Source organism: Pygoscelis adeliae, unplaced genomic scaffold, assembly GCF_000699105.1.
Source record: "Pygoscelis adeliae isolate BGI_AS28 unplaced genomic scaffold, ASM69910v1 Scaffold113, whole genome shotgun sequence".
Taxonomy (NCBI): Eukaryota; Metazoa; Chordata; class Aves; order Sphenisciformes; family Spheniscidae; genus Pygoscelis; species Pygoscelis adeliae.
Genome location: NW_008825108.1, coordinates 4,489,360 through 4,505,979, shown reverse-complemented (window position 1 = coordinate 4,505,979; position 16,620 = coordinate 4,489,360). Strand labels below are relative to the sequence as shown.

Here is a 16,620-nt window from a genome sequence, read left to right as displayed (position 1 = left end):
ATTTGCAGCTTGACAAAAAGCAAGTATTAAAATTGTGTATATGAAGTCCATTACTATTTATAGTCATGTTCCAGAGAGACACATTATAGGTCATCAGAGGAATAAAAGTTCTCCTTAACAGCTCAAGTCTAGGCCAATATGAAATCAGTTTGTATTTGCAACTACTTTCTGGATCTGGTATCTCTGCTAACAAGATGACTTCAGTAGTTACAGATTTAACTACTTTTGTTCATATGAATTACCTGCCAATACTAGAGGATGTTTCTTCGCGCAGTAACATTTTCTGATATCTACCATAGGCACACTCCCAGTTTTGTTGAAATCTAGTTTCATATAGGCCTATAAAGGGAAAAAAAATTCATATAAGCATATAAGGAAAAAGAAAAAAAGAACAAGTGGAAAGATGTAAAGATCAAATATACTTAACTACCTAGCACATATTTTTAGATCGTGTGCAATGGGTTATGTCAATTTACCTATTTTATGTAGGGCACCAGATACCAGAAAATTATTCTAGATTATGGAATTTCATTATTATTTTATCTCAACAGCTTTCACATCAAATGTGGTCCCCTCACCAACTCAAAAAAAATTATTTTCTCCAAAGTTTCTAGCTCTTCCTTAGAATCAGAAGTTAAGCTGCTTCCCTTCTGCCTCCTCCAGTTACTAAGATTCCTGCATCATTCTGACAGCCCTCAGCACAGCCTTTTCAGCACTGCTAACAGCAGCTTCATTTTCATTTCAGTTTACTTAAATACACATGCTTGATACATAAGGCTAGGAGAGTCAGATCCTCCATGATTAAAAGTATGAAAGTATGTGTTGTTTTTCTTGATGTTGATATCCAGTCGCTACTCTGTTGGCTGGTTTGTAATCAGTGTTTCATACTGCAAACAGCTCCACATTACATTATAGACATATAACAAATGGCATTTCAAATGTAGGAAGCCTCACAAACATCACGACTCTAATTGTAGGTCTCAAAGGAGGCAAGTATTATTGCCTCTATTTCAGACACTGAGGGAAAAAAATCTGCACACAGATACAGCAATCTGCCAAAATAAGGAAACAGACTTCTGGAAGAGAGAGTTTCAGGGTGCCAGATGCTTTACTCACTGGACTGAACTGCACGCATATGCATAAACTCAAAATAATAAAGGAATTCATTCTAGAGTTCAACATTAACTAATTCAACAATGGAACAGCATGCAGTCTTCTAATTTATGTTTATTTTAATAAACTGATCTGAAAGTTTAAAAAGTCAATTACCAGATGCACAATTCAAGGAAACCACCACCACCAAAAAATCCACCACCACCAAAAAACCACCACCCAGAACATGACGAATAACCAACTTCAAAGTTAGACTGCAAAATATCTACACTTAGAATGTCTGCAAGAAAACTTACTTTTCTTACAAATGCTTTCCGATATTCATTCATTTCTCCAAATACAGCACGAGTAAATTCTCCATAGTCAACCTTATCACTCTTGCTATCATCAAGAATAAGCCATAAAGATTCAAAATCCTGCAATTTAAAAATATTTTGCCAAAGTTCTTCACTATGTCCTAGAATGAAACAATTGCTATAATAGGAAATTACAGTATTCTCACAAAAAAACAACTTCCAAATCAAAACTGACTCCAAGATTCATCAAAAAAATGCAAGCCGTCATCGGTCACTGATTACCATAATTCACATTATTTGCAGTTTTGATAGATATGGGCTGTTTTTAAAACATAATCTATAAAACCAAGAAAAAAGATAAGTAAATAGCATCATACAAATTATTTTTAAAAGGCCAAAAAAGAAAAAAAATGGACTGCAATCGCACTTGCTTCTTCATGATGTAAAAAGATTGCACATTTTAAAATTTATTGTTATTTTTTTATTTTTAAGAATTTCACACAGGACTGAATGCAGAAATGACAACATACCACAAGGGGAAAAAGAACCTTGCAAAGAACAGCTATTAAACTATAGATTTAAGCAAAGAAAGGAAGTGATTCTATAAATTACAGTAAGATAATACCCATGATTACAGTTTCAGCTAGACTTACCCCTTCAGGTATTCCCAAATTGAATACTTTTAGAGCTTCTTTAAAGTCTGCCTGAGAGAGAAAACCATTTCTGTTCTTGTCTACGCGTCGGAAATACTTTCCTAAGCCTGTTATAACCCGAACTCCTCTTTTACTTAGTGTCTCTCTGAGCATACCTGAGGATTTAGAGAAATAGAGGACACAATGTTTACCTGAAGTTGGCCACATGCTATGGAGCTGATATAAAAGTAAACCACAAGTACTTATGATACTGCTGGTTAAAATGACACATCCACGCATTCAGGCTCCCTTATCTTTGATGAGAGAATGTCAGTTCAAAATGAAACTATCAGTTACTTAACATTTGAGTAGAAATCATATAAAGCAGCAACCAACATCTAACAAAACATTTAAAGAGATCACAGAAGGAAAGGAAGAATGGATATTGCCCTTTATGTGCTCAGATTATAAAATGGCTTACTTCTGCTAGAATTGATTACGTACCATGATTCAGCATACAAAGCAATTTAGGAACACTACTTTGGTAATACAAACATTCTATTATGGGACACACAGTTGCTCCTTCATTGTACAAACATGTTAAATACATGTGGAAACAAGAACAAATATAAGTAATTCTGCAAAATTGTTCCAAAATTATACAGAGAGAACTATTTCTATGGTAAAATGACAGCCTTATCAAAATCTCTAGGTAGCAGGTTTACTTTAGGCATGTCTGAGTTTCTCAGCATACTCTGTTAACAGAGAAGTAATCTGCTATTATCATATTATATCCTCAGATTACTTGTATCTACAACTATAAAGCAAAATAGGGGCGACAGTGAAAGAAGAAAGTTTTTTCCAGTAAAGTTCAAATTCTGACGTATGTTAAAAGATGTCTTGAAGTTTATACACATAACCTTCTTCCAAGCCACACCAGCAAACCTTAGATGTAGTCAGATGATTGAGAAATCAATTTGTGTCTATTATGTGAGGGAAAACATGGAATAACTAGAAGATTAAAAAATACCCCTAATAGATCATTCCAACAATTTTTATAAACATAAATGTCCAAGAAGATTTTAGTTACCAAAGCAGCCTACTTAAAACAGTTCTAGCTAATGACAGTAAATAGCGGAGATTCTATGAGCTGGAAGCTGTTCAGCTCAACAGTTTTTGCTGACCACAGGTTACAAAGATAAAACACAGCACCGCGTAAACATCTTTCCATAATTTTAAACACAAAGCTATGCCTTCGTCCTAAAGACTCTAGGTAGGAACCTGGTAAAATTTAATCACATATTCCAGAATATACTACACAATTGTACTCACGTATTTTAATAAGCATAATATTGAAGACTATCAAAAAACAACTTATCAATGTATAGAAGCAATGTCCCAAAGAAGGATCTAGCGCAATATTAACTGAAGAAATGAGACTGTGTTTGTACATTTTGCCAGTAACTTTTTAAATTTAATGCCAGTTTAACATAAGATCAACGTTATGCTTCAGCATTTTTTCAGAGATTATGTCGACACAGAGATTAACATGTTATTGATTGCATTCACAATTATTCCGTACTGTCTCCATGATCTTTAGTCAGACTGTTTATTTACAGAAAGAGAGAGGAGAAGGTATTCTTATGATTGATTTATTCTGGTATCAGATTCTAATAATATTCTGATAAATATCTAGCTTTTGTTTAATTTAATTTATAATATTACTATTGTTCTTTGTGTTGAGCTGTAAAGATAGAGATACAGAAATTAAAATTAAATGGGTTCTGGTAGACACAAACCTTGAATCTTCTTGAAAACTTTGCTGTCATCAACCACTTGGTTGGAACACTCTTGCTTGAATTCCATAGAAGAAGCTCTAAAATAATCAAAATTAATCTTGATTGGTCAAATTACATGTAATATTACTGAATTCAAAACAGCTGTAGTAAAAAACATATTGAACTTTATATTTAATTCTTATACTGCCCGTATAAGCATAGTATCCAATTGCTTGAGTTTGAGATGGCACACACAGAAGTCTTTGCTGCACAACTGCAGATATGCAGAAATTCCCTTCTGACAATATTCCATTAGCAGCTCCTGTACTAATTCATTAATCATGGATAATTCCTTTTGTGCGTAAAATCTCCAGAAATTTATTTCAAGACGATCCTAATTTTCAGCTCAGGCCACTCGAAGAGTTTGTTAAAGCAACTACATTTAGTTATGAATAGGAAAATAACATGAAGTAGCTACAAATTTCTCTTTAGAAGAGAAATAGAAAGCGTGTAGACCAAAATCTGGATCAGCATATCTCAGGTATGATCTGGGAATTATGGTTAAATTTTGTGTTTTGTTTGGCAAGTGATTCCCTTCTGAGAAGGGCTTCCCGGAAAACCCCATCAGAAATTATTATAGAGGTTGATAAAAAAATATTGTGGAAGAACCTATTGGAAGGAAAAAAAAAATCCAGTAATTATTTTAATCAGAATAGGAAGGCAAAGGCAAAGGCACTACTGTCAACTTGAGCTGTTTGCTCACCAGTACTTTGCCATGGAGTACTCCTCCTCCTGCTTTCTGATGCCAAAGACTTTTCATCCCCACTTTGGGTACCTCCCATTATGAAGTCCCTGAAAGCTTGTCTGTATCAAACTGCCTAAACTGGAAAGTCAATAACCACCTACAAAAGACAGCGTACTTTCTCTAAAGCACATGTAAAACACAAAAGATTCACGGCTTGTGGCAGCAGGGCATAGCTGCTCCTGAAAACCTGCAATAGACCTTTTGGACTGTACCTGAGCAGGATTCTCTGTGAGTACAATAATGGGGGTAAGAGGACTCAATTCGAGAGTTTTGCACCAGAGAATACAGAGTTCAATAACACCCCCGTGCAGAAGAAAAAGACAGACTTCACAATCCGAAATTTAGTCACCAATGGAAAGAACACATAGAGAGTGTATAAAAAAGAAACAATCTGTTCCACCACAGATAGCAGAAAATCCAAAATTATAACCAGTGACCAGGTCTTTGTTCTGGACCCTTCAGAGATAACATTGGATCAACTCCAAGTTTCACAGGTATAAGATTAGCAACAAATGAAAGAAAAAGCTGTTTACCAGAATGATAGGCTTCTGAGATGTAAAATGTCTTACACAAACTATGTGAAATTAAGCTATATTGTTTTTATTTCATGGAAACCTTGCAGAGAAGGAACAATAAGCACTAAGCATCCTACAACTATACATTTCTTTAACGAATTACATTTGAATTTACTGTTTTATGTAGTTAGCTCACTATGGTTCCTTTGCAAACCTTTCAGTGTAAAGGGACCTTAAAGTGAGTATTACCTTAACTGAGAACAAGCTTCATGTGTCTAAACACTTGCAGAAAGAAAAATAATAATCAGTTAAGTTGTTCTAACAAAAGTAGTCTTTAGATAGTGAATGTATTTAATTGAGATTCTTTTATGGCTGTTCCTAGTCAAGAAGAGACTGAAGCATCTGAAATATGAGGAGAGGCCGGGAGAGCTGGGACTGTTTAGCCTGGAAAGAGAAGGCTCGGGGGATCTTATCAGTGTGTACAAATACCTGACAGGAGGGAGTAAAGAAGATTGAGACAGGCTCTGCTCGGTACAGCCCAGTGACAGGACCAGAGGCACTGGGCACAAACTGAAACACAGGAGGTTCCCTCTGAATATCAGGAAACACTTTTGTACTGTGGGGGTGATTGAACACTGGAATAGGTTGCCCACAGAGGTTGCAGTCTCCATCCTTGGAGATATTAAAAAAAAAAAAACCTGGATGCAGCCCTGAGCAACCTGCTGTAGTAAACCCTGCTCTGAGCAGGGGGGGTGAACCAGAGACCCTCTTGAGGTCTTTTTCTATGATTCCATGATTTTATGAAAATTTGTACCTTGTAATATTTGCTATCGGCTAACACTCCTCACCAAAATTTGAGTAATCAAACTTTGACTGTATTTCCAACACTGTTAAGTAACTTCCCAGTTCAGGCAGCACAGCAGTGCAATAAATTTTATACCAAGATTTTACTTGTGCTAAGAACCAGTATACTCACAATACAAGCCAGAAACCCCAGAAAAAGATGCTTCATTCCCTAGACAGATAGATATACAGATATCTATCTATCTGTATTGATATTGAGATGAGAATATTACCTGCAAAAATAACTCCTACTCAAAGGTTAACCATTCACCTAATCAACTGAAAAAGTTCTAAGAAATTCCCATGTTTCAGACTATGGAACAACATAATTTACTAAAACCTATTTTGAAAGAATAAGTGCAGAAATCCTGTCCTAGTTCCTGGGAAGGAAGTCTTCAACATGTGGCAATATCTGGAAGAATGAAGAATGAAGGAAGGAAAAAGAAAATGAAAAAGAAAAAACAGAGAGAAACCTCCAATTCTTCCCCTGCTGGTGTTCAAACACTTGCGTTATCATGACTGATACAAGCTTTTAACATAAGCTTCACAAAAGAGTCAATAGTAATGTTGATCACAAAAAAAACATTTTTCCCTAAATGTAGTATTTTAGTTCATCACATAAGAATAGTTTCAGTATATGATTTGTATATAAAAGCATCTGACTTCAAACAAAGCAAATAAGACAGTTTCATAATTAATTAATTCTTATTTTTAAATCACTCCTTATCATTCTAGAAAGCTACTGAATTACAGAACATCCACCAACATCTATTACTAGTTTCTCCTAACAGCCTAAACACGGATTTTTTTTTTTTTAGCAGTATTAAGTAATAAGATGTTAGAAGCTCCTTTTGCGTAAGGAAGGAAAGGTAACTTGAAAAACAGTTAGCTGCACTTACTTTAGAAAATCCATAGCTGCTTCATCAATACTTATCACACGAAGGGTGAGAACCGAGCTCTGCTTAACGCTTTCTGGAAGGTTATGATCAACACTTCGGAAAGTTAGGTTAGCTCCCTGTTGGTAAAGCGTACAATGATTTACAAATAGGTCGTGTATTTTGTAAAATACATTCTGCAAGACTTTCAAGAAGTATGATTGTTAAAAGCCTTGGTATGAAATGATGAAAAGGTGTAGCTAAGGTCAGTTAACCTTCTTAACAGAGACTTTCTAGTACTAAACAAAACCAGCTGCAGGCTCCAAGATGACAAATTATCCTCTTCATAGAAATTTGTCTAGTAAGAGGGCCTACCGTTGCCTAATCTACAGCTAAGAAAGATGAGACTACAGATCGTTGTTCCCTCAGCCAGGCTCTACTTTTCAATTTTTCTTCCCCCTTCATCCTTAAGGGATCCAAAACTCACTGGACCACAGAAGAGAGTCACAGAAGGTGCCACATTGATTGCATGAGAGCAAAGTTCTCTCAGACTAGAAGAAACCCTCCAGAGCTATTTTCAATAACCTAAAATCATACTTGAGATAAACAAACAACTAAAAAGTAGCCTTCCCAAAGTCCAAATCATTCCTGCAATGTTTAACTATAAAGTTATTTTTTAAAATTGATAGATTTCACTAATAAATATTGACTAAAACCATGTTATTAGTAGCATAGAGTTCTATTAGCCAGTAGAATCTCTTCCCCTTCCCTCCAAGTCCACAGAGGACACACCTCATGTATTCTGCAAAGTTAAAGATGCTTTTTGGTTTGGGAGAAGAGGGAAGGGGAGAGAAAGAAAAGCAGCAAACTAAAAGCAAAGAATGCTGAGAAGAATCAAAAAAATCAGTAGCTCTAACTGTAATATCCATGCAGGCTTAGGTTATAAAGCCTCCAAAACTCATAAATTAGGAAGGAGACAGAGACACCGTTATTGTGCAACTGTCTCAACCATTTAGACTTTGTGAGAGATTTGTATATCTTAATGTCAGCCCAGAACGCCAGTTTGCAGATACGGAGATTCACAGATATGACATCATTCCAAAGAGCTATCGAACTCAGTAGCATTTTGTGGATGGCCTTAAGACACATCTTTATTCAGAACACATTTCCATCTGCAGGTTGCAAAGATACACGTGACAAAAAAAAAAAAAATCTCTAAAAAACAGCTTCAACCTCCATACCATAAAGAAAGTAATCTATTTCATCTTGGAAACTCTTATATTGTAACCACACGTAAACAGTTAGGATTAGGCAGGTGATTAGACAAAACACTCTTAAAAACTAATGTTGTCGTCTTTTACTTTCAGTACTTCATTCAAACACAGTTTTTGCTCTAAACTTAAGATTTGCAGGAGGATGTGAAGAACTCAGTGAAAACACTCTGTACTTGAAAAATTGCTCAAGTATTTATAAGCCAGGAACACTTAACCCAGTACAGAAGTACAGAAGATTCAATATGATTTGTAGTCAGTCATCAGATTAGCTGGTAGATGAAGTTTACCATTGTTTCAAAAGCTCTCTCTAAACAGCTGGTGATAAACATTTTCAAACTTTAGGTTAAAAGCAAGAAACCTGCAATTTCCTCATGTTTCAAAAAATATTTAATCATTGCCTCGTTTCAAAAATGCCAGCAGACCTTGCAAAATTTATTACAAGTACTTTGGTCTACTGCATCTTCAGGACTCTCCTTCCCGAGTTGTTCATTTCGCCTACAAAAAGGTCTACACTGTCTGCAGTCTTGTGACCTCTAGTGGGAAAAATACAAACTACAGCTTAATCTGAAGCCAAAAATGGAATCTCTAAAAGGTGGGACAGCAAAATAATCGGGACCCCTGAAAATCTTTAATTCAGATTTAATTCAAAAACTTACTGAAGTGAAAGAGTTTTGGTCCTCCCTGAAAGCTAGATCACAATTTTCAACTCGAATATCTAAATATTACTTCCAAATCACCAACAAAATTGACACGGATTCAACAGAATACTTACAATATAGAAGTCACTAAGATCATAAGCTTTTCCCTTCTTTTGTCCACGTTGATGTTGATACACTCCCTTCTGAATGAAAGGCAAGGCATTTGTTCTGTGAAATAATTCAAAACTGATATTAAAACAATTAAATTGATTTAAGTTTCTTAGATACCGTAGAAGATGTTTTCTAAAACCTTTTAAAAAAGTAATTCATCCTACCTATTTTTTCCAAACTGTCGAAATTCATACACAGTAAGGGATCTGTCACATGCAAAAAAAAATCCAATCAACTCTCTACAAGCATCGCGACCATTTCTAGAAGGAAAATTGAAAAGCACCTTTATGTTTTTGCATCTATATAAATCCAATTCAACCCAAACATAAATAACATTCCTATTTTGGAATATGCATTTTATTTTCAATGTACATTGCACAACGCATATTGTACAATCTTTTTATTTGAAAGAGGTATCTGACTATTTTCTCTAAACCACCATGGAATTAAACTTCTGGATTTGGACACGTATTTTAATGCAATATTCCATTCTCCATAATGTCAAAAACACCTTTCAAGGCTTCATGTTTTAGTATATCAATATAATTTTCACCCATTAACTAAAGATTACTTACACCAAGACTACTGCATTCATTATGGTATATGAAGCTATGGTATGTGAAGCTATGTGGCTGAATCCTCAGCTATGTCTAACAAGTATACAGCTCACTGCTTCAGAAAAGCGCCACTTTCAGAGCTGAAGAATACGTTTATGTCACCGCTACTCAATTCAGAACAGTTTCAAGAATGCCCTAAGCCTGCAAGTTTAATATGCAAGGAGCTACAAACAAGACACAAAGCCATCCTTTCCATCCACAGTGGTTGCTGCATACTAAGGCAAGGCTAAAATAGATTTTAATCAACTGAGGTGCAATGGCTAAGAGCAAAATTTTACACAGCCCGTGTGCTAACTGTCCTGCACAGAGCTATGGGTATGATGGTAACGTAACTTATGCATCTTAACACTGTACAATGGGACTGTAAAGCCACTATCCATCAGCCATGTCAAAATTTGTATTATACTTGTATGCATATATATGTATATATACATATATGTGTATATATGTATACATATATATATGTACACACAGCACATACTTTTTTCTAAAGATAGGGAACAGAAAGGTTCAGTGCAGTTAATTATTTCAAGAGGGTAAAGATCATCATTGATAAATTCATAGAGTTGAAAAGCTTCACAAAATTTCTGATTACCTCGATATAATCCTACTATCAAAGCGTAGCTTGTTAGAGAGCATGTTTTCAGTTAATCCTGATTTGGTCCTTACTCTGTGAAAATAATGCAGCATGTTAATGATACCTATAAGCTCACAGAGAAATGTTACATAAAAATCAACTGTTTCAAAACAGCAAAAATGTGAAATACGGTATCCTTGGCAACTGGCTGAGGAGATGATCCCTCGTAGTTGAATTAGAAAGCAACTCAGAGTTGTAATGTGGAAGGTGTTCTGTAATTATATAATATGAGAGTACATTCACAGAAGGCACAGATATGAATGGGATATTTTGTTTACATACACTTATATCAAGGATTAAACCTCTACTATTCACCATACATCCACCAATCGCTGTGTTTTCTTGCAAAAATACCCAGGTTGGGGCTTCTTTACCCACCTAGATATTTTATATTGGCCATATTACTACCTCCAGAAATGGAGATTTGTCTATGTGATGGGTGTAAGAGATTGAGACTGGTTTTGTTGCCTTTTTAAGAATACAAAGATTAAATTTGTTGAGAAAGACTTTAGAGCAGGATGTTAAAATGCGCAAAGCAGAGATGTTTGCCTGCATGTTGAGAAAGATTAACAGAACAAAACTCGGACCTGCAGATTAATTTAATTTTATGGATCACAATGTTTTCTCAGTTTTTCTTAAGCCCTTGGAGTTACTATTTCAATGCTCACAGGCCAGGAATGACACTTAAATGCCAATATGGTTAATTATTGCAGCAGAAATCAAAACATGAAAGAAAAGTATGATTATATTGTGAAGATCTACATTAGCATTTACGGATGCATATTTATGCAATTTTATGCACCTCAGGATAGGAATCTCTAAAAGAATATGACAAGATTGCAAGCATTCAACAGCTCAGAAAAGGCTGGCAAAACCCTGTGATGAACAATGTCAATATAAGCTTAAGAACGTTCTCCCAGGTTTTATAAATTCTATGAATCAATCATTATACACAGAGAATCCACATAAAATGTCCCACTAGGCAATTATAAGCATGGGGAGTCTACAAAAAAGGCTTCACGTGAAGCTGGTGGATCCAAGCCAGAAATAAAACACCTGGAAAGGCAAACAGACTTCGCAGAGCCCAAAATAATAAAAAATACAGCAGAAAATGTATTTCTAAAAAAAAATGACCGCTAGAGAAAACTTACTTCGTTTCATGCAGTGTTCTTCTTCTAAAACGCACCGGTGCTGTCCCAAGTCCCGGAAGTCCATGAGCTTCCTCGTAAACATCAGTGCGCGTGGATTGCTCCGGGTCACTTATAACAGCTCTGACCAGAAAGAGCAGGGAGAAGCCCTCTGACTATCAGTAAGTTTTAATTTCAGTTCTTACATATTCTTACTCAGGAAAGAAAACACCCAAGAATAACACAGCAATAAAATCTTGGAGTTATCTGTTAAGCTTGCATAAATTTGTGGGCTTATTTTTTTGTTTGTTTTTAAAAATTCTGAAGTCAATTACTGAAAATCAAATATATGCAATAATATTCTGGCAGCGCACTACTATGTAATAACTTTACATGTATAGATGTATTATTTAAAGTATATTTTATATATGTATATATAAAATAAATCTTAGGATTACGAAGGCGGGTTTTTTCCTCATTTCCACTATTTCTGTAAATATTCCATCAGTGATATTCTTTATCCATGGCTCCCTCCAAAATCAGTGACAGCAGTTACTAGTACTGGCCAGTGACATCATCCAACAAAAACATTGGCACTTCCTCTCCCAAAGCACTCACTCCACAGCCCATAGGATCTCAAAGTCCCATCAAGCAGACAAGAAATAGATGAACTGGTTTCTTAACATTTTGATATTCTCTGTATCAGTTTAACAAGTAAAGAAAAGAAGAGACCCTTTAAAAACACATTAGATTATTTTCGCGTTATTGAAATTGTTCATAATCAGAAGGAAAAAATAATTTTGCACATCTAATATAGTTTTATAAACTTGCTCTCTGATCTATGCAGATCCATCTTTGCACAGATCAGTTACACTGATTTAACTGCAAGATTGGCTCTACTAAAAAAAAAAAAAACACCAAAAAATCAAAACACCTTTGTGTTTCCTTTAATAGATTTTTTTCATGCAACAGTTTTGAACTAATCTTCCCCGACTAACATCCTGCGCTCTGATGCCAATTTGTTTGGCAGTACTGGCACAGTTATATTTGGAACATAAACAGAGAGATTTTTTAAATTAAAAGTTCATCCTGATGCAGCTGCAGCACTACTGAATATTGTTTTGATGTTGTCAACAGAAGGGTTCAGAGTAGGAGAAGGAATACGTGGAAAAAATAAGGCAAAGCTGCTGAAGGAGGTTAAGCACAGAATGAACATCCGTGATCCAAGATGCACAAACCTGTATGTTTAATCCAACATCAGTAGGATTGAAACACTTCAATACAACCAGCGCATTTTTAAGATAATCTCTGTAATCATCTGCTTTACCTACATCTTTGTAGAGCTACGACATGGGACAAGCATTTCTTTGAAAATTCTGCACTGAACACTTCCATATTTTTAATCCTGCTACAATGACACTTGGAATTTAACATCATGTTTCAGTACAATCTTGTTTCCTTTATGCAACTTTCTTGATATCTCAGCTTTTAAATAGTGTAAAAGCATTAATACACTTTTGAACAACATAGGTCATTTAAACTGCAGTTGGAACGGAAACCAAGAAAAAATAAAATGCAGAAGTGCAACAACATTTCAACCTCAAAGTCTTAAGATCTGATGGGTTATAATATCAGTACAGATGACTACAGAGATTGTAAACTAAGCACAGAATGCAACGTACTGTAGAGCTATCCACAGATAATTTTTAGCAAGTGTAAGGTAACATGAAACTATATTACACTAGCTTGCAGCATCCTACACTGCCATAACCAGACAACTTGCATAAAGCCCTGAATTATTAAAGCATGCTTAAAAATGAGAACAAGTTTATGGGAATAATAGTAAGGAAAGATGTTTTTACTATGCTCAGCTTTACCTGGAAGTTACTTTTTTTCCCCCTTAACATATAAAGGGTTCTTTCTACATAGAAGCAATGCTTCCTTGGAGCCAAAGGGATAGCAATGAAGTTAGGAGAGCCTTCCTGTACAACCTTGTTCAACTTGATTCATCACTGTGCCTTTTTTCCCTGCCTGCCCAACATTGGTATAATACTCCTTTACTCCAGAGGGATGTTGTGTCAGTATTAATAAAGGAATATTAATAAAACTAAGATTCTTAGAAAATAAAATAAATACTGAAGAAGTGTAATTTGTACCAGCGGGCATCCATATATCTTGCTGAGGTGCAAGAGGGTTATTTCTGAGCACTAATGCCATTGTAAAGCTCTTTAATTAGGTTCAACTATAAAATTAAAAATTATTCTCAGAAAAAATTGATCTTACACATAGCACTTTAAACCGATCTTTTAATTTAAATTAAAAAGACGTTTAATTTAAAGAATTTTTGCAAATAATAACACTACATAAGACTGCATAAGACTTGGAACGAGATGATCAAAACACTTCCTAGGCAAGAAAAGCCACACACTCACAGATCTAAATTCTTCTGTAGGGAAAACTGAAATTTTACATTATAAATTCACTTACCTAGATAATTGATCCACCATCACTTGTTCAACTACAGCCTGTTTTCTCCTCTCTGCAGCAACATCCTCCTGGCAATGAAAGACTGACTGAGAGAAAATGAAATACATAACACCAGACACTTCGAATAATAAATTACCCTTTAAGATAGCATTTAGAGGTCACAATCTTACCAATGCCACAATTAATCTTTTTTTTTTCTTCATCTTTTTGAAGAGTTCTATTTGCATAACAAATAGACAAATAATATTCTCTGCTACGCACTCAAATCGTCTATGCACATTAGTTGTCAATAAATATGAGAATTCTAGTATTTCTGTTGATAGACAGCATCCTTATCTCTGTATTGTTTCCAATAAATTCTGTAAGTACAATAGAGCCTGAGGAAACTCACACTATTCCAGGTTTCATGGTTGACACAGGCTCCAGCTCAGAGAATGAAACTTTACCTCCAGCAATATTTAGTCAAAAAAATGCTTTTAAGAATTAGTCTCAACGCACAATTTTTGTTTGCTGCATGCCACAATAATTTTCTGCTGAGACAGGCAAATCTGAAAAACCTTTCAGGAAAGATCATCCTAAGGGGGAAGGAGACTTAACATGATCTTATTATTATTTTTGTTAGAGTAACACTGAACCATAACCTTGTGCTATTCACTGTAAAGTGCTCAGGCGTTGATCATCATTTGTTTCATAGAAAGAAACCAAAGCAAAGAGGATGCCCCAGGACAGCATGGAGACCACTGGCAACAACCAGGCCCCAGCATCTCTCTTTTTATCTTCCAGATTTCTGAACTTTTTTACTGCACTTAAATTTGCCTTTTTTTCAAAAAAAATTATTTTTATATATGAGAAAACAGAGGTTATTGTTATTGAGGGGGTTTACACAACCTTTTTGACAACTCTGTAGGTATTCTGAAACTGAAGAATTCAGATATTTTTCTGACTCGTTATTTTTTCCACACAATTCTTGTGTGCAAACCAAATTCTATCTAGATCAGGCCTTCCCATGGCTGAAGAAGAACCAAAAGTTGGTTCCCAGACACCAGGTAACTGTAAGGGATAATCCCTAATTCCACAGAGATGTTATGGGTATAATTCACAACCTTCAAGTAAATACTGATTTGCACTAGCCAAAAAAAAAAAAAAAAAAACAACCAAACCAAAAACCCCAAATAAATAATGTAACAGCAGACCAGCTGGTGTTGATTCCGAACTGATTTTAAGCCTTAAAAGATTTCTGAATTATAGGAGATGGGGGGTTTGTTTGTTAAAACACAACATATTCCATGGACCCCAGCTTATAGAGCCAAACAAGCTAGCATGCTGAAAAGAACCTGATTTTAAAAAAAATAAACCTTGGATTTCAGTTGACTACTAAGTCACTAAATGTGCTCTTCCATGGAACATCTTCCATTCAGCTCTTAGGCAAAAGCTCTACTATGAATTTACAAAATTGCTGAGACAAACATTGAACTTGCAGCAGCTCTCACTGGTTAAAAAGTAGTAACTCTTGTTCACAAAATATGATTATTCAGAGAAAACCAACCTTCTTCCAAACAAAACTAATTTTATTATATATAGCACCTATGGGCAATCACACATGTACTATAATCTGCCTTGAATAAGGGAACTTTCATCCCAAACTACAGAAAAATTAAGACAAATTCTACTTTAACATTAGAGTTTTTGGTAAGGATTACAGTAAAAGGAAATTTTAACATTGTGTATGCTTAAGCAAATTTTTACAACACCTTAAAATCAAATGCCTACAATTGAGGCAATGTATACCCAATGGAATTAATATGCATGCAGTTACTACTCCCAATTTTTTCCATTATTCCTACCACTATCAGAAGCTTGAACCTGAGAGAACCTAAGAGATACTCCTAGAAAGAGACAGCCAGCCTGTGCAACCATGAGTGCTAATCAATAACAAAAGTGCTTCTAAAGGTCCCCATGACACCTTGCTCAGATGCCTGCTGGCTTCCTTTTAAAGCATACCAGCTGCAGTGTACCTGTTATTTTGTGGTCCTGCACTACTCCCTTTCTCAGTGTTTTCAGCTTATTTGATTTCGTATTAAGTAGTTACTCTAATGATACTTCAAAAATTTTTCCATTATCTTCACCCTATAGCATAGATTTTAAAATTTATTCTAAAAATAACAAACAGGAAGTTCTTCAAGTTCTTCATAAAAGTACTTTCTGAAAAGATTTTCTTATCATGACAATGAATAGTGACCTCAGTAGTGCAACATCCACATTCACTTTGACCAGACTAGAAATCAAATAAATGTTTGCAATGATGCAAAATTCAGTGCATAGTGATGAGCAAACAAATTAAAATTACTATTTGCTTTACAATCTCATAAAACTTCTCATGACTTAGTATTCCATGAGAAAGTTAGAATGCTAACTTTGTTCAACAATACCTTCAAAAACCCGTTTTGAAGGCCATCATTCTGCATATAGAATCATAGAATCATTAAGGTTGGAAAAGACCTCTACGATCATCGAGTCCAACCGTCAACCCAACACCACCATGCCCACTAAACCATGGCCCTAAGCGCCTCATCTACACGTCTTTTAAATACCTCCAGGGATGGGGACTCAACCACTTCCCTGGGCAGCCTGGTCCAATGTTGAACCACTCTTTCAGTAAAGAATTTTTTCCTCACGTCCAATCTAAACCTCCCCTGGCACAACTTGAGGCCATTTCCTCTTGTCCTTTCGACAGTTACTTGGGAGAAGAGACCGACACCCACCTCGCTACAGCCTCCTTTCAGGTAGTTGTAGAGCACGATGAGGTCTCCCC

General features: G+C 35.5%; 1 protein-coding gene across 1 annotated transcript in view; it reads right to left on the bottom strand.

Annotated features, from left to right (window-relative positions):
- The window catches only part of LOC103919942 (calcyphosin-2-like), a 20,535-nt gene that overhangs the window by 1,336 nt on the left and 2,579 nt on the right, over positions 1-16,620 (bottom strand). Inside the window, exons 2-11 of the mRNA XM_009327543.1 lie at positions 13,809-13,876; positions 11,346-11,465; positions 10,153-10,227; positions 9,105-9,200; positions 8,904-8,997; positions 6,882-6,997; positions 3,841-3,917; positions 2,063-2,217; positions 1,410-1,529; positions 243-339 (exon numbers count right to left, since the gene is read on the bottom strand). Coding sequence (XP_009325818.1) covers positions 243-339; positions 1,410-1,529; positions 2,063-2,217; positions 3,841-3,917; positions 6,882-6,997; positions 8,904-8,997; positions 9,105-9,200; positions 10,153-10,227; positions 11,346-11,465; positions 13,809-13,876 — 1,018 coding nt within the window. The remainder of the gene's footprint in view (positions 1-242; positions 340-1,409; positions 1,530-2,062; positions 2,218-3,840; positions 3,918-6,881; positions 6,998-8,903; positions 8,998-9,104; positions 9,201-10,152; positions 10,228-11,345; positions 11,466-13,808; positions 13,877-16,620) is intronic.